Source organism: Zeus faber, assembly GCF_960531495.2.
Source record: "Zeus faber genome assembly, chromosome: 2".
Taxonomy (NCBI): domain Eukaryota; kingdom Metazoa; phylum Chordata; class Actinopteri; order Zeiformes; family Zeidae; genus Zeus; species Zeus faber.
Window position 1 is genome coordinate 23,606,960 of NC_137189.1, and position 18,177 is coordinate 23,625,136.

At 43.0% G+C, this 18,177-nt stretch overlaps 1 protein-coding gene across 1 annotated transcript; it reads left to right on the forward strand.

Annotated features, from left to right (window-relative positions):
• The first annotated feature begins 3,771 nt into the window (after positions 1–3,771).
• Positions 3,772–18,043, forward strand: hsf2 (heat shock transcription factor 2). The gene is made up of 12 exons (XM_080024109.1): positions 3,772–3,963; positions 4,422–4,530; positions 5,372–5,499; positions 6,073–6,197; positions 6,307–6,382; positions 6,535–6,596; positions 6,682–6,760; positions 7,088–7,221; positions 10,242–10,526; positions 12,519–12,621; positions 15,490–15,556; positions 15,984–18,043. Exons 1-12 carry the CDS (start codon positions 3,871–3,873, stop codon positions 16,271–16,273), a joined length of 1,551 nt encoding a protein of 516 aa, XP_079880235.1. The 5' UTR covers positions 3,772–3,870; the 3' UTR covers positions 16,274–18,043.
• Positions 18,044–18,177: the final 134 nt, after the last annotated feature.

Genomic DNA, 18,177 nt, shown 5'->3' on the forward strand with positions numbered 1-18,177 from the left:
GCCAGAGTTCGGTTTAAGTGCTCAACCAGCCCATCGCTCTGGGGGTGCAGCTGTGTCCTCCTCTTCTTGCTCACAGTCCACAATCGCAGTTAGACCGTTTTTTTTTGTTTTGTTTTTTTTGTTGTTTTTCTTTTCTAAGATTCATACGCCAAGCGGGAAAAAAAGGGTGAGGTATGAAGTAATGCAATTGCCTTGAGTCTGTGGGACTGGAGTCGGTGGGAATTACCAAACTTTAGGTGGTAATATTGGGCTACACAAATACAGCCGGACAAACATACGGACATGGCGGCGCGACTGGTGTTCAACCAGCCAAAAAGGGCACATGTCACTCCGCTGCTCATGGAGCTCCACTGGTTACCTGTGGCCGCCCGCATCAAGTTCAAGTCTGTTATGCTGGCCTACAGAGTGATTGCTGGGAATGCTCCCGCCTACTTAAATGCTCTTGTGAGAGCACATGTTGCCCCCCGGATGCTGCGCTCGTCAAATGAGCGTCGCCTGGCTCTGCCGGCCATACAGCCACGGCAATCCAGGCAATTCTCATTTGTAGTTCCACGTTGGTGGAACGAGCTGCCAAAAATGACCAGAGCGGGGACCTCCCTCTCTGTCTTTAAGAAGCACTTGAAGACCCAGCTCTTCAGTGAGTACCTCCTGTCCTAACCTACAATTACTTAGCACCACCTTGCAGTATTTATTGTTACACGAATGTTGTTGTTACACTAATCTCTGTCGCAATGTAGCTGAATGTTATTCTCCCTTGTAAGTCGCTTTGGATAAAAGCGTCTGCTAAATGACTAAATGTAAATGTAAATGTAAAACATGGCTCAGGACTTGAATTATAAATGACTCATCATGATCATCTACTTTAGACTATAGCTCCTTTTCTGGAAGAGAGAATGACTCAATGTGAAAACCAATGGCCCCTGCATACACTCCAAATGTGGAGAAAAACAACATAACCTCCTCTTATCTACAGGTATAACAATGTTGAGAGAAATATCACACCTCACTGACTTCGCACTGTTGATTTTTGATTCGGGTTTTTAGAGGATGGGCGTGTCTAACCTACAATATGTGAACCAGCTGGAAGATTATCAAATCAAGTCATTTGAAGAACCCATGCCCGTTCAAATGTGCAACTTTATAAGATATCTGAATGGTACAGGTTAACAAAATGTCAACTGACATTCAGTCAGACTGATTCAGTCCTGTGTTCCACAATGGAAGATGAAACTGCCAGTTAAAGTCATACAACGTGGAAAGACACTCTGTATGACTCTGGCCCTGAAGACCTGCCCCCCGCTGGCTCGCTGTTTATTTTATTAATGTATTTTTTTATCGAACCTTAATTTAACCAGGATAAGTCTCATTGAGATCAAAAATCTCTTTTACAAGAGTGTCCTGGCCGAGACAGGCAGCAGCACAATTAACTGGGATGCAGACATAAAAAAAACACAACAATTTACAATGAATATAAAGAATAAATTACAAATTCATCAACATCAGAGATCAAACAGGTGCAATATGAATCAGTCAAAACAACTGCAGCCAGATGTGTCTGCCTCCGGGTCATTTAGAATTACTTTAAATGCACCCAGCTCCCGAAGAATCAGGTAATTGCTTAAAGGCCAATGGTTAAGTCTACGGGTGGACAAGGCAGACCATCCAACCCGAACCTACAAAGAGAATTGGTCAGTAAGGACTTTGTGGCATTGTGAAGATGCATGCATGTATATAATATCACCATAGTCCAGCACAGGCATAAAGGTGGCAGCAACAAGTTTCCTTTTGGTCTTGAAAGAAAAGCAAGACTCGTTTCTAAATTAAAAACCCAATTTCAACTTCAGTTTTTTCACCAATTGTTGAATGTGAGGCTTAAAGGAGAGAATCATCAATTGCAATTCCTAGATATTTGTTTTGAGATACAGACTTAATCTCAGAGCCCTGAAAGGTGGCGATGGGTGGAAGGTTCAGTGGCGTCGATTTTGCAAATGAAAACATCATGAGTTTTGTTTTGTCAGCATTCAAAACAAGATCTGAATCACACAAGGTGCGTTGTACGATATAAAACGCAAGTTGTAGCTGACAAAGAGCCTGGTTTGGTGAAGACAGAGAGCAGTACATCAACGTATCATCTGCATAAAAGTAGAAATTTGCGTTCGAAACATTTTGGTTGACACTGTTGATATATATATACTGTATAATGAATAGGAGTGGTCCCAGAACTGAGCCCTGGGGCACGCCCTGGGATACACCAAGGGAGATAGAAGTAATACCTTCTGCCTGAACACACTGAGCTCTGCCTGATAATTATTGAACCAGCAGACCTCAGGGACCTCCGGCACAGAGACACAGACGATGGGGTAGAAAAAACACTAGTTTATTGTACAGAGTGGGCTGGGTGGAATATGCCCTGGAGCAGATGGACATGTGTCATGACAAGGGCTCCTATCCTGAGTGTGTGTGGGGATGGGGGTTTTACCTGTTGCTTGATAGACCAACCAACGAGCAACAGATGGTTCCACACTGATCCTGGCCCCAATTACCTATACCCACGACAGGTGTGGCTGCTCAAACCACACCATCCCCACCACACCACAGTCTTCAATACCTCAAGTGCTTCAATACTACGACCACAGGATCAAAAGCATTACATAAGTCAATGAAATTGGCTGCACAATGTTGTTTGTTGTCTGTAGCTGGTCGCTGTAGTTGTGCTGTGGGTTTTTTTTCCCTAACACCTGATTGAATATCAGGTAAGATATTGTTAGTGGTTAAAAACTCTTTCAGTTGCTCACTCATGAGGGATTCCAGAAACTTTGCCAGAACAGACAATTTGGAGATGGGCCTAAAAACCTATTCAAAGTTTTTCAATATTTCGCATGTCGCGTGTCCAAATTGCACCATATTCGACACTGCACGTCCTTGGGTCCCCAGCGATACACCCGCCAAGTCATATGTTATATAATATTTTCAGGCGTTTTTCTCTGATTTTATTTGCGATGAAGAAACTAAACGGAACAAGCCAAGCCCATGAGCGTTCCAAAGACATTTTCCACATGGTGTTATTTTCCGATTATTGTTGAGACCACTCACTGTTGGACCATTCGTTGCTGATAATATACCATTTATATAAAGAGTACATACAATTTGGGAACCTCATGTTGCTTTTAATCGCTTCATACCAGTGGGTATGGGTTTCATTACAAAACGAAAGTCTTTCAACTTGATAGGGAACGCTTTCTCCTTAAGAAAAGCTTCACAGTTGCGTAGTTACCATTACAGTCAATACGTTCTTTAGGACGACAACCCAAGTTTGTAAATAAAGCGACTTGTTCGTCTAAGTTATACCGGTACATTCAATGTTCCATATGATAAGACTTATGTGGACGTATGACAGTTTCCACCCCATAGGAGCTTGTTGATGGAATTTGGAAAGTTTTACTGGTGACCTTGCAATACTATGATGACACGTCAATAAAAAAAACAACAACTCCTACTTCTGTAGAAAGGTTGTGTGGAATGAACTACCATAACGAGTTCGGCGCTTTAAAACACAAGTTTATCCACCTGACCTCTTGAAGTCAAAGCCCTCAGCTTTGGCTTCAGGAGCAAACGACCAAAGGGGCTTTTGTTGACAAGCGTGACGTGGAAGGTGTGACGCGGTCCTCGCGTACGTTCGCCGTCGACCAATCGGCCTCCGTAGACGCTAACCGGAAGTTGTAACGCGTTCGTTCGCTCGCAGCGACTGATCGTCGCGTCGCCCTTTTCCACCCATGAGTTCAAAACATAGAACGTAGTGCGCGTCTTCCGCGAAGAACTCGGTCCTGCCCTCGACGATTTGTTTTTTTAATTTTTTTGTTTACTGCAAAGATGAAGCACAACTCCAACGTCCCCGCTTTCCTAACCAAGCTGTGGACGCTCGTGGAGGATGCGGATACCAATGAATTGATTTGCTGGAGTCAGGTAATTAGCACGTTAGCATGGCAGCCAGGGAAGCTAACGGCAACAAAACACGGTGGGGGAGGATTAGCGGTATGTCTTGCCGCGCCATGTGGCGGGGGTTGTGAATGTTACGCGTCGCACTCAAAGTAAACAATCGGATAGCGAACCAGACGGAGAGTTCACACTAGCGCTAGTATTAGCCGAGCGCAAGCCAAGTCGTTTGCGTCCGTTGTTTATCGGATGCTAGCTAATGTGCCGATCGATCATGTTGTTGATTTTGTGGCGTAACTTTAACGGTAATGTGAATTTACTAACACACCAGTAAAGCACACAAGTGCCTCGCAGAATAACATTCACGCTGAAGTCTTAGCTCAAACTGAAAACGGGATCAGATGAGGATGTTCTTTTTTCAGACTGAAACACGCATATTGGAATTGGTGACCCCGGTTTTAATGGCATTGTTTTGTTTATGATTCCAGGAGGGCAACAGTTTCCTTGTTCTGGATGAGCAGCGCTTTGCCAAGGAGATTCTCCCAAAGTTCTTCAAGCATAACAATATGGCCAGCTTCGTTAGGCAACTCAATATGTGTACGTCTTTTTGGCTATCTTTCATTCTTATTTAGTACGACTTTCTCGAGTTTGGGCTGGTTTGTGATCAATACTGGTACTGGATTTGATGCCTTGACTTAGTTAGATAAGTACTTTTTTTATCCGAAGGGGAAACTGCAATGTCCCGTCATCTTACATCAACACAATAAGATAATAATAATAAGGAATTACAATAAGAATAGGAAAAAAGAAAGACAATATTTGGAAAATATACAGTAAACCTAACAGTTAAATTGGAAAATATACAATAAACACAACAGTTAACTATACCAAGAAAAAATCTGCCAATATATACTAAACCTAATGATAAACAACATATATATATATAAGCTAAGATAACAGGGGGGGAAAAAAGAAGAAAAGACCAGGAAAATAAAAAGGTCAATTCTAGGTTGGGTTCTTGGTTTCAACCAATTCCACAATACATTTTTAGACTGGTAATACTGAGTTAAACATCTCTGGCTACCTTTTGAAAATAAATCCCTTTTTAGCAAAAATAAATCTCCTTGTGTGTAAAAACCTTTAGTGTTATGTTTGGCTCACTGTCACTGTAAAGATTATCTACTCAGGGATTAAAATTTGGCATCAAAGGGCACATATTGCTTCAATACAAAATTAGCAGTCCAATTCAATCGATACCACAAAAGTAACACATTTTGTATTGCTGCCCAGCCTCCTCGACTGCTGAGGTTGATTTGTTCTGCAGGGTTTATCCTACCATGTGTCTGCCATTATATGCATATCCGGTCTGCCAGTATATGCATTTGATAATGCCTTGGACCTCATTTAAACTCCTTTTCTCCCTCTTTTCTGCATGCAGATGGATTCCGTAAAGTGATGCATATTGACACGGGCATTGTGAAGCAGGAGAGAGACGGCCCGGTGGAGTTCCAACACCCTTACTTTAAACATGGACAAGACGACCTGCTGGAAAACATCAAGAGGAAGGTCAGCGCACCGTCTTGGCATTGCAGTCATGTCTTGATTTTTGAAAGAAAACCAAACTATGTTATGTTACAAATAGGCAAGTTGTTTTCACAAACATATGCCCCCACCCCCCTGCAAATGTCTTCTCAGTTCCTGACTACTGCTCCTCGAGTCATGTGGCTGCTCTTCATAATCAAGAATCACTCTTATCAGCATCACAGTCATTGACTGAGCTTTACAGTACATGTGCACGGAGCCTCTAGGGCAGCTGAGTTAATTTTAGTATTAAGTTTTCCTATTCATAATAAGAAAAAAGAAAGGTGCTGTACCACTCGGGGGGAAATCAGTTTTTACAGTATGCAAAGATACAACTGATCAGAAATAGAAAGAGGATCTTAGAAATTACCCCTAGAATGCCCCAAAGTTACCCATGGAAATGTTTTAAGCAAGGCAGGTTTATTTGTAGAGCACATTTCATACACAGTGCCAATTCATAATCATTTACATGCCCTTTTACCAATACAAGGTAGTTGCGTGTAACAGATGGTTGGAATACCCGCACTAAGACACACCTATATCTTTGACACATGGCAGGTTTCCAATGCCCGTCCAGAGGAAAGTAAAATAAGGCAGGAGGACCTGACCAAGATCCTGGCAAGTGTCCAGAATGTCCACGGGAAACAGGAAAGCATGGATGCTAGGCTGGCCACACTTAAAAGGTAGGCTTAACCAACCTTGTACTAAAATACTAAGTTTTATCTTTTGCCCAAGAATTGCTAAATAAGAAAATGAAACTTTACTTACTTGAACTTTGCTTTGCCGTCTCAGGGAGAATGAAGCGCTGTGGCGGGATATTGCTGATTTGAGGCAGAAACATTCCCAACAACAACAACTCATCAAAAAGGTATTTTATTGTGATACAGTGGGGGAAGACTAGAAGCTTTGGACTATCTGACAGAGTCTGTTGTTTTAGAAGCATATAACTTTAATTGTCTTAAAGTTGTCGCAAAATATAATGCTGGCCTCACACAGATCAGAACATTTATTTTTTTCCAGCTGATCCATTTTATCGTCACTCTGGTACAGAATAACCACATTCTGAATTTAAAGCGCAAAAGGTACATATGTTAATCTTGCAGTATATACAAACATGAGAAAATGTCACCTGTTATTATTAATTTTATATTTTTTTTACTTTGCTAGACCACTCCTTCTGAACAGCAATGGAAAGAAACCCAAATACATCCATCAGATTTACGATGACAATGTGTGCATGGAACAGGTCAGTGAACTAGTTTCTACATGAATGGTATGGAATTTTCAAAGATTACACGTCCATTACTTTTGCTGAACAACATAGATCAGACAGGGGTCACGAGGACATGACAATACAGTTAATCAATCTATATATGTGTGTCAATTGGTGCAAACTAATGTGCATTTATTTAGCTTTTTTATAACTTATATCACCTTGACTCAATACGTTATAAGTTCTAAAGTCCATGCTCTCAGATATATTTCATCAATCACATAACTTCTCCACCCCGTTGGCGAGAAATGTCTCCTACATGTGCAGATGTCGACCTGTTCCTCTCTTCCTACCTTCCAGTCGTCTGTCAACGGCCTCAATGGTGCTTCAGGCTCGGAGGTATCGGACGACGTCGTAATTTGCGACTTAACGGATGAGGACAGCGATGTGAACGCCGAGATCACAGAGGGACCCTCCAGGCTACTGGACCAAGGGTAGGGTCACCACCACCCAGTCAGTCCGGCTTCACTCTTTTGAGTCTGTAGAAGGATTGTAGACTCATCGACTTTCAGGGGGCAGCCCTAGAGCTTACATAGACGTTTATCATGTTCTGTCCCACTCATTAACTAACCCAATCAAAAAACAAACGATGCCCCATAAAACATAACCAGTTATAATAATAAGAATAATTGTCCCCCGTCCTGATGAAAACGCCTGTAGTGCGTGAAGTAATGATGCAGCTCTCTAGCCTGTTTTCCTGTGGAATAGAAAACAAGTTAGTAGAAGGTTCGCAAGTGGAACTGACTGAAAACTGGCCCTAGCCTAGAACCAGAACTAGGTTCGCTTTGGTGGGAATGGGGTGTCAGGCTGCTCTTCAGGACACTGTGTGATGCAGACTGGGACATGTTCCTGTGTAACTCTGATGACAACATCAATGTGTTTACAGACTTGTGAGTTTTGTTGGGAAATTAGTGGATGATATTGTCCCTAAGGTGACCATCAGGACCTTTCCCAACCAGAAGCCATAGGTGGATCACGCCATTCGTGATGCTCTGAAGACCTGCACAGCCGCATACACTACAGGGCTTGCACCTGGGAACATGGATGAGAATAAAGCTGCATCATACAACGTCCGTAGAGCAGTGAAGGAGGCCAAGCAATGATAGGGAAAATAACTGGAATCAAAATTCCACAAGAGTGATTCCAGATGTTTGTGGCAGTGACTGCGGAGCATAACAGACTATAAAGTGACCTCCTCCAGGATGGTGACTGCGGACGTCTCTCAGGCTGAAAAGCTCAAAACCTTCTATGCACGCTTCGAGACTAACATAACCAGCAGTCAACAACCCGTTGCATTCGAGGTTAGAGCCCCCACTGGAGAGGATCATGCAGTCACTGTCTCAGTGCACAACATGAGGAGGGTTATCAGAACACCAGGAAGGCAGCAGATCTGGACTGAATTTCTGGACATGTTCTCTTGGAGCCTGTGCTGTCCAGCTGGCACCGGTGTTCACAAAGATCTTCAACCTCTGCTATTTCCACCTGCTTTGAACTTTCGACAGTAGTCCCTGTCCCCATTCCAGCTGCCTGAATGATTACCGGCCGGTAGCTCTGACCTCTGTGGTGACGATATGCTTTGAGAGACTTCATCACCTCACTACCGCTGACCATGGACCTGCTGCTGTTCGCGTACCGTACCATCAGATCCACAGACAACCGCATAAGTCACCTCATCCACACTGCCCTGGCGCGCCTGGACATCGGTAGGGGGAATTATGTTAAGATTCTGTTTGTGGATTACTGCTCAGCTTTTAACACAGTCATCCCCTCAGACAAAGCTTGAAGACCTGGGACTCAACTCCACCCTGTGCAACTCTTCAACTTCCTGGCGAGCAGACCCCAAGTGGTGCGGGTGGACGGCCACGCCTCATCCCTCCTCACCATCAACACAGGAGCCCCCCAAGGATGTGTCCTTAGCCTCCTGTTCCTGCAGCCTCCTTGTACACATGACTGGGGCTACTTCGGACTCCACCATCATCGTTAAATTTGCTGATGACATAGTGGTGGTGGGCCTGGTCTCTGATGATGAAGAGAAGGCCTACCTAGAGGAAGTGACCCACCTGGAGAACTTGTGCCAAGAGACAAACCTCACTGTGAATGTCACCAAGACTTAAGGAACAGATGGACTGGTCTGGTGGACTTTGGGAGGAAGCAGAAGAGGAACTACTATCCCCTCAGGATCAACGGGGACCTGTGGAGAGGGTGGTCAGCTTCAGATACCTCTGTCTGCATCACAGAGGACTTATCATGGTCCTTTCACATCTACACTTTGGTGAAGAAAGCCTGTCAGTGTATCTACTACCTCAGACGCCTAAGGGAATTCAGGTTGCCCCTTGAGGCGCTCAAGTCTTTCTATACCTGAACCATAGAAAGCACCCTGACAGGCAACACAGTCTTGTTAGGGAACAGCACCAAGAGGAACCACCTCGCCCTGCAGAGGGTGGTGCGGTCAGCTGAACGCGTCATCAGATGCCAACTCTCAGCCCTACAAGACATTTACACCAGGAGGTGCAGGACGAGGGGCTGAGAGGATCATAAAAGACACGAACAGCAGTCACCCCCACCCCATCAAGTCTATTCTCTCTTCTGCGGTCAGGAAGGTGTTACCGCTGCCTGAAGACCAAAACAGAGAGGACGAGGAAGAGTTTCTTCCTTCATGCCGTTCGGGTCCTGAACCAGTACAGTTGACTTAGCACATAATTTACAATTGATCATTTATAATTCATCCACCTCTCATACTGATGTCCTCACCACCACCCTTTATATTTCATATTTAAGGCACTGGTTATACTGTTTTATTTTTATTGTTTTATTGTTCTGAAACTCTTACTGGCTGTATTGTCTCATAGTTTCACAGTATTTCATTTTTCTGGAACTCAACCCAACATTGCAAATCATGCTGATTATATTGTTTCATTGTTTCACAGTTAAATTTTTGTTCTATTTTATCTATTTTGATTGTATTTTATTTTTTTGTATTTTCATTTTCTATTCTATTGTTTTATTCCTTCTATTTTGTTCTATTTTATCTATTAGATTTGTTCTAAGGCTTGGCATCAGAATTAGTGTATGATTGTGTATGTGACAATAATTTTTGATTTATAAATATCCTTCTATAATATTTTTCCCAATTATTTTCACTTTATATACTATTTCGACGGCAGCATTTCTGAATCCAGTGATCTGCTCTTAGTACAAGTATCAGTCTCGTGGATTCACATAATAAAAATATTGTGATTTATATAGTGGTAGTTTAATTTCAATAGTATATCAGTTAGTTTTACATGTTCATTTTATTTTTGATACACCGTTCAGTGTGGTTTTGGTTTGGTGAAATGGTTTCAATTCGGTGTTTTTATTTTTTACATTTTTCTTCTGTAAATGATGCATACATTAGTACAGCGTATTTATTTCCAAATTTATTTTCACTTCTGATTCCCTTCCCCCTTGCCAGCGACATAGAGATAGTGGAAGTGGATTTCGACAGCTGTGCAGTCTTGCCACCTGAGGCTGAAGTTGGGACCTCCTGTGCGGACGACATCAGATCCCTGGACCCCAGTGAACTTGCAGGACTGGAGGAAAGCCACAGGAGTGCCGGTTTGGACTGCGGCATTCCCATCAGCAGCGCCCTCCAGTTAAACAAACCTTCCTCTCTCAACATGGAGGACCCGGTCAAAATGATGGATTCTATCCTCAAGGAGAACGGGGTCATCTCTCAGAACATCAACCTGCTGGGAAAGTAAGTACCATGCAGTGTTTGTGCGGTCAATGTGGTGTCACTCTACTGGGTGAGTGATGAGCTGGATATACAAGTTAGGGATATTCGGCTTTCGGGTGAAATTTATGGAAAATATTATATATAAGTAGGGCATTTTAGTAGAAGCATGCAATGGTGATTTCCTCATCTCAAACAATTTATTGAAACAAAAGCCAACAACAGTGGTGGGTTTACCACGACGAAAAAATGTCAGTGTCTCAATAACTTGTCATGTGCCCTCAAGCATCAATTACAGCTCGACAACGACGTCTCATGCTGTTCACAAGTCGAATTATTGTCTGCTGAGGCCTGGCCCCCCACTCTTCTTGAAGGGCCCTCAGGTCGTTGAGGTTCTGGGGTACAGAGTTACCAGCCTCTACACGGCCACTCAGCTGATCCCAAAGGTTTTCTATGGGATTCAGGTCTGGAGAAAGTGCAGGCCACTCCATTTGAGGTGCCCCAGTCTCCAGCAGCCGTTCCCTAATGATGGGACCTCCATGAGCTGGAGCATTGTCGTCCATGAAGATGATATGAGGCCTGTGTTGTTCATGCAGGGGCACAATGACTGGATGAATGATGTTATTCAGGTAGTATGGGCTTGTCACTGTACCATTCACAAAGTGTAGGGCAGTTCTGTATTGACTAGACACACCTGCCAACACCGTAACACCACCACCACCAAAGGCTCGTCACCAAAGGCTGACAGTGGCTGATGCACAGTGCTCTCCTTGACGTCTCCAACATCGTTGGCGGCCATCATTTCTACTCAACGTGAATCGACTTTCATCAGAGAACAGCACGGAGGCCACTGGTCCCTCGTCCAGCGTAAATGCTCCCTGGCCCGTGCAAGACGATGATGGCTGTGCCTGGTGGTGTGGTCAGGTGCCCTTGCAGGTCGTCTAGCACGCAGACCACCCTGATGTAAACGGTTTTGAATGGTCTGATGTGACACTTGGGTGCCTCTCACCTCCCTTAAATGTGCCTGGAGTTGAGTGGCATTCATCATCCGGTTCCGCAGGGCACTGTTCACAATGAAGCGGTCATCAGTGTGGGATGTGGCCAAAGGACGTCCACTTCTATGTCTTTCTGTGACTCTTCCAGTCTCTGTATCTCTGTTGCAACCTGCTGATGACACTCTGTGACACTCTAAGCTCAGTGGCCACTTCCCTCTGACAACATCCTGTTTGAAGCCTCACAATGGCGAGGTCCTGTTGATCAGTTGTTAGGTGTCGTCTTGGTCTCATGATGTCAAAATGTGAACAGCATGATGAAGAGGACTCTTTAAATACCAATTCTAATTGAACCAGGAAATGTATTGGTCGATTCATGGATCAAACACCTGTTGAGAATTTTGCCGTTCAACTCCTTGTTAGAGAACAGCAAGTTGTGCAAAAAGTACTGAAATATTGAACAGTTGGACATGTGCATTCAAAAGTTTAGAGAAGGTCAAATTAAGTTTACCTGTAAAAGTTAAAGTGCATTTTAGGTTCATCCTGAAATTTCACCCGAAAGCCGAATATCCCTAACTTTTTGTGAGTAGTTTAGTTTGATTAGCAGTCGCTGAACCATCAATGTGAGTGGACTACTGGGATGTTGTAATATCAGGGAATGCGTTGACTCCAATACTCTTATTTGGTCCAATACTGTTTTCCTGAAATTCTCATCTCTAAACCCAACACTAATATAATTTGACCTTGTTGCATTGAGTTCCTGCAACAGATTTGGACTATTTTGGATCCACATGACAGTTTAATAGCATAGCTCACTTTTTAGTTTCGTTTTAAATATTCAAAAGAAAAAAGGTTATTACAAGTCAAACAAATTGATTATACCTTTATATAGTTTCAAAAAGTTAGCTTGTATAAATGTTGTTATTAAAACGAAATATAGATTGGTTTAAGTTATTTTTTTGCCCAGGTGTTGAATATTGATAAATTAGCATTGATATGTGACTTTTTGCATTTGTCTCTTCAGGATGGAGCTGATGAATTACCTGGACAGCATCGACTGCAGCCTGGAGGACTTCCAGGCCATGTTCTGCGGCAAACCGTTCAGCATCGATCCAGACGGACTCGAGGTACTTTTACACCACAGTACACGGACAGTCAGTTCTTGAAGTTGATGTGTTGGAAGCAGGAGAAATGGACAAGAGTGGGGATCTGAGCGACTTTAACATGGGTCAAATTGTGATGGCTAGACGGCTGGGTCCGAGCATCTCCAAAATGGCAGGTCTTGTGGGTGTTCCCGCAGACCTGCCAACCTGCACGCATTTTGTGGACCAGCTACACAGTTCTTAGTCAAATACGCAGGTACGAAATGCAAGCTGAAACTACGCAAAACCTGTGTGTGTGTGTGTGTGTGTGTGTGTGTGTGTGTGTGTGTGTGTGTGTGTGTGTGTGTGTGTGTGTGTGTGTGTGTGTGTGTGTGTGTGTGTGTGTGTGTGTGTGTGTGTGTGTGTGTGTTCTTTCTTTTCCACACACACGTACCGGCCACTTTATTAGGTACACCTTGCTAGTACAGGGTTGGACCCCCTTTTGCCATCAGAACTGCCTTATTTCTTGGTGGCATAGATTCAACAAGGTGTTGGAAACATTCCTCAGCAATTTTGGTCCATATCGACATGATCGCATCACACAGTTGCTGCAGATTTGTCTGCTGCACATTCACGATGCAAATCTCCCGTTCCACCACATCCCAAAGGTGCTCTATTGGATTGAGATCTGGTGACTGTGGAGGCCATTGCAGCACAGTGAACTCATTGTCATGTTCAAGAAACCAGTTTGAGATGATTATCCTGCTGGGAGTAGCCGTCAGAAGAAGAAGATGGTTACACTGTGCTCATAAAGGGATGGACATGGTCAGGTATGCTGTGGTGTTTAAACCACGCTCAATTGGTACTAAGGGGCCCAAAGTGTGCCAAGAAAATATCCCCCACACCATTACACCTACACCACCACCACCAGCCTGAACCCTTGATACAAGGCAGGATGGATCTGTGATTTCATGTTGTTTGTGGCAAATTCTGACCCTACCGTCTGAATGTCGCAGCTGAAATCGAGGCTCATCAGACCAGACAACGTTTTTCCAATGGAGTCGTTTAGCTGCAGTAACTCAAACGCCACAGAGACTCCCTGTTACACTATTGTGGTACATCAAATATTTTCCCAAGGTTGGCAAGTCTGCGTATGTATTGCAATACACGTTGATTTTGAATAATTACCATGTCCTACACAGAATTGACTACAACAGCTGTTCTTTATTATTCTCTATAACCCTAAAGGCAAAACTTAAAATTCAGGCCTACAGAGATCTAATCGCAGAGTTATTAATAAATGCAAATAAAATCTTTTCATTTTTAAACTTAAAATGGCCTTTTCTGTTGTCTCTTATGCTTTTAGTTTTTTGATGCAACAATAATACTCTGGCTTAGTTTGAGTTTAAGTGCACTTCTATTTGCCTGACATATTTTATCGAAATTTTTTTTTATAAATAATAATAATAAATCCATTAAACATTTGTTGCATGGTAAAAGACAAATACGCGATACAATCTATTTCTTAAATACAAAACTCATGGGGGCGACACGTGCAACCACACACGCCTCTTATTTCAGGCTTGTAAGAGGACAGCTTACACAGCCCCCGGGTCCTTTCCTAAACCTGGAAGTGCTGGAAGTAAGCTAAGCTGTTTACAAATGAATAACAAAATGATAATGCTATATTTATAATACACTCTTAAAAATGAATTAACGGCGTGTGATTGGAGCATATATCATTTAAAGTAATGCAGTTGTTTTCCCCAACCTAATTGAGTGCACCCTCTCGTAAAAAATGTGATTATCCTATTCGTTGAATGAATACTGACGTCCAAATCGCGTACTTGAGTACTCATGCCCTTCCCTAACATCGTCAACAAGTCGGAATATTGCTGTTATCACGATAAGAATTTTTTACAATCACCCATTCTAAAATGAACATTTAAATCTTGTCTGATAACGGTTAATGATTGGTTAACGAGAGTGGTATCGATGTAGAACAAAACATGATTCATCAGGCCAGGCCACCTTCTTCCATTGCTCCATGGTCCAGTTCTGATGCTCACCTGCCCATTGAAGGTGCTTTAGGTGGTGGACAGGAGTCAGCATGGCCACTCTGACCGGTCTGCGGCTACGCAGCCCCGTACGCAGCAAGCTGTGATGCACTGTGTGACACCTTTCTACCATTGCAGCATTAACTTTTTCAAACCAGACGGATTAGACGTCCTTCCCCACCCGCACCAATGAGCCTTGGGCTCCCATGACCCTGTCCCCGGTTGTCCTTCCTTGGACTACTTTTGGTAGGTACTAACCACTGCATACTGGGAACAGCCCACAACACCTGTGGTTTTGGAGATGCTCTGACCCAGTCTTCAGCCATCACAAGTTGGTCCTCGTCAAAGTCGCTCAGATCCATACGCTTTTCCGTTTTTCCTGCTTCCAACACATCAACTTCAAGGCAAAAAATGCCTAGTTAGTAAAGACCTAAAGAAATTAAGATCAATCATTGAACTTTGCAAGTGCTGTGCTCAAGACATCAAAACAAGGTGGAACAAGGTCAGGCAGGCCAAATGTGACCCTGAAATAATAGGTCAGCTAAATGCTATCAGAAGTCCAGATGTTTCAACACCGACTGTTAAACATCTGACACTGCGTGAAGCTGGCAGTGAACTGGAAGAGTTTCAGTAAAACAAAAAACTTGTCAAGAGTTCAGAAAAGAGGCAGACACTTAAAAAAAAAAAAACTGGACATTTGTGGTTGGAATTCAGTGTTCTGCAAGCCTGCTAAATGCTAGCCTGCTAAATGTTAGCCTGCTAAATGTTTTTGCATGCAGTGTTGGGATTATGTGAACCTGTATCTAGTAATTGCGTATTTGTTCATATATATTTATTTTCTGTCTTGTGTGTCAAGGAGAATGCGGCTTCCAAAGAATTGACAGCACAGTTAAACAAAGACAGATCTGAGCAAGACAACACAGGTGACCATCACATTTGTGTCCTGAATAATTTAATTTCGTTTTTATTAAAAAAAAAAAAAAAAAGTCGTATTTGAATTTGGAAAAACAATCTTTTGACTCTCAAACAATCAGTGGAGGATATGGTACGAAACGTTCCCCCCTAAGCAAACGCTTGCCTATACTAGAGGCTGTTCCAGAAGGTTTCAGCGCCATCTAGTGGATTCAGTTCCCTGCTGTTGGACGCTTCATTTTATTTCAATCAAATGTCTTCAAATTTCAAATCTTTTTTTCTTTCGTAACATGGATGATGGCTGGAAGTGACTTTGGCTCAGTCATCATTTCCTACGTGACTAGTTCTACGTGCAGTTTTCCCCTCCTATTACATTTGTTGCAACCAGCATGGTTTACTTTTCTTCCTGTTCCATTTCCCCGACGTGGCTGGGAGCAGATAAGCAGCTGGTCCAGTACACCTCCTGCCCCCTGATGGCCTTCCTGGACGGCCCCAGCCCTGGCTCCGAGCCGGACTCGGCCGGTGTCTCGTCCACGTCCACCGCCCACCTTCAGCCCTCCGCGGAGCCCCCCGTGGACCTGCTGGATGCCGCCCTGGAGGACCACCGCCCGCCGCGTAGCTCCCTGATCCGGCTGGAGCCCCTGACGGAGGCCGAGGCCACGGAGCAGACGCTGTTTTACCTCTGCGAACTGGCCCCCGACGACCCCACCCAGCTGGACGTGCTCTGAGCGGTGGGGCGGAGGAGCCCGTCTCGTGTTTGTTTGGTTTTTGTTACACGCACCGAGGCAGCGGACGCATAAACATAAACAGTGCTCGTGGAAGACGGGGCTGGAAGGAAAATAGGTTTTAAGACTAATGTAAAACGATCCAGGATCGGGAAATGTTTAGAGTGGTTTCTGGAACGGCCCCCTAATCGGTTTTGTTTTTCCTCCGTCTTGTTTTTCTTTTCCCAGGCAACTGGGAAAAGCTTTCCCAACTCTGGTTAGCTGAGTATCTGTACATACTCATGGAAGTGTATTTATTTGAGATTTTTTTTTATTCTTTTCACACGAGTGAAAGTATTCCTTTATTTGTTCCTTTAGCAAGTTGTTGTTTGAGTTTGGGGGGTTGATTCCCTTTTTTTCTTTAAGCTGTCCTTGCAAAAGGAACAGCGATTCAATCTGAGAACTCTTGAATACTGGGGCAAAATGTGGGGAAGATTAAAATCTTTTTCCGAGCGTAATATAATAGCTGCGAGGTCAAAAAGTAACTGCTTTTTTTATTTTTATTTTTTATTAATATATATCAGATATACAATAACAAATTATATACGGATTGATATTAATGGTTCTTTCCACCAATGTGGACCAAGCCACAAAACTCCAGGGGCAAAGCATACATTTAATTGACAATGGAGAAATAATTATTGTGAAAAGCTCGTTTGCTTCTCTGAGTGACCAGAGTTTGTCCAAAAATGTCCAAAGAAAATGAGGAAGAAAAACAGGCTAGTGAACTACCAAATATATCATCTCTCTTGAAATATGTATTGTTCTTGTTGTTCTACTTGATTTATGATGGGCACAAACCAGACGAATGGACGCAATTGCGAATAGATCGTCTTCGCATGTTGTCCTGTTTATTGATGGTGAAGCTCGTTTTGGAACCTCGAGACTAAAGAAAAATTTAATCAATTTTGAACCGTTTACGCGAGAGAATACAATTAAAAAATATACCATTTTATAATTATATATATAATTATTTTATTTAAAAAAAATTGTGCCCAGTCGGCATTTTGCATTTTTGAACCTTTAACCATTTCATTACAGTATCGATTGTTTTGCGTCCTTTGGTTTTAAATATTTGAGTCACTAAAATAGTCAAACCATTTGTTTGTTGTAAGTTTTACACATTTTGGCCCAGTTCTCGACAGTTTCTGCATTCAAATAAAAGGTCCATATTCATTACATTTGTAGGAAAAATTTTTACTTGAGCAGTTACTGCTCAGCTCACGTTCAACTTTTATAGTGTTGGGTTTGTTATATAAAAAAAATCATCCACGTATCGGGAAAGGGAAGCGTCTGCATCGCTGCTTCTCTGGAGAATTGTTAGGCTGTTATTAAATGTGACTTTCCAAGATCAAGTGACGCTCCTCGTAGCTTTGGTCAAAAAGCAAAAGCGTCTTGACCGATTCTTTTTCTGGTCGTTCTACACGTTAACTTAGTTCAGTGTATTCATCCAACTGTGCATCCGGGTGGGAGGGGGGGGGGCAAATTATTTTAATCTTAGTTTTGCAGGCATCCACTTTGATCAAGAGACCTAGTGCCTGCAGTGATATTTGATCCGGTCTCCCTTTTCTCGTAGAACTGCGCTGCTAGTTTAAAACACACCGTCCTGGACAGCAGCCTGGAATGAGTCTCTGAAATGTTTCACAAACTATTTTGACATTTTTGTGGCTTTTTTTCTGCCTAACGTCCCAGTGAGCTTTCTGTCATTGTTGCAAGGTACGCAATAACAATAAACAGAAAACGCTTTTCAAAGTGTCCCGTGTTTGTTTTTTAGCTATAAGGCCCCTTATTCTTTATGGCACCCTTATGCAGCAGGACCAGAAGATATTTTTAAGGTAGGTTTCTCATATTTCTTTATTTCCCCCTGG

What these genes read in the sequence shown, in the direction of transcription:
- hsf2 (XM_080024109.1), top strand. Translation starts at nt 3,871, where the DNA reads ATGAAGCACAACTCCAACGTCCCCGCTTTCCTAACCAAGCTGTGGACG. An exon ending in TGGAAAACATCAAGAGGAAG is followed by an intron (nt 5,500 to 6,072) that starts GTCAGCGCACCG and finishes GACACATGGCAG; the next exon opens with GTTTCCAATGCCCGTCCAGA. An exon ending in TCCAGGCTACTGGACCAAGG is followed by an intron (nt 7,222 to 10,241) that starts GTAGGGTCACCA and finishes CCCCCTTGCCAG; the next exon opens with CGACATAGAGATAGTGGAAG.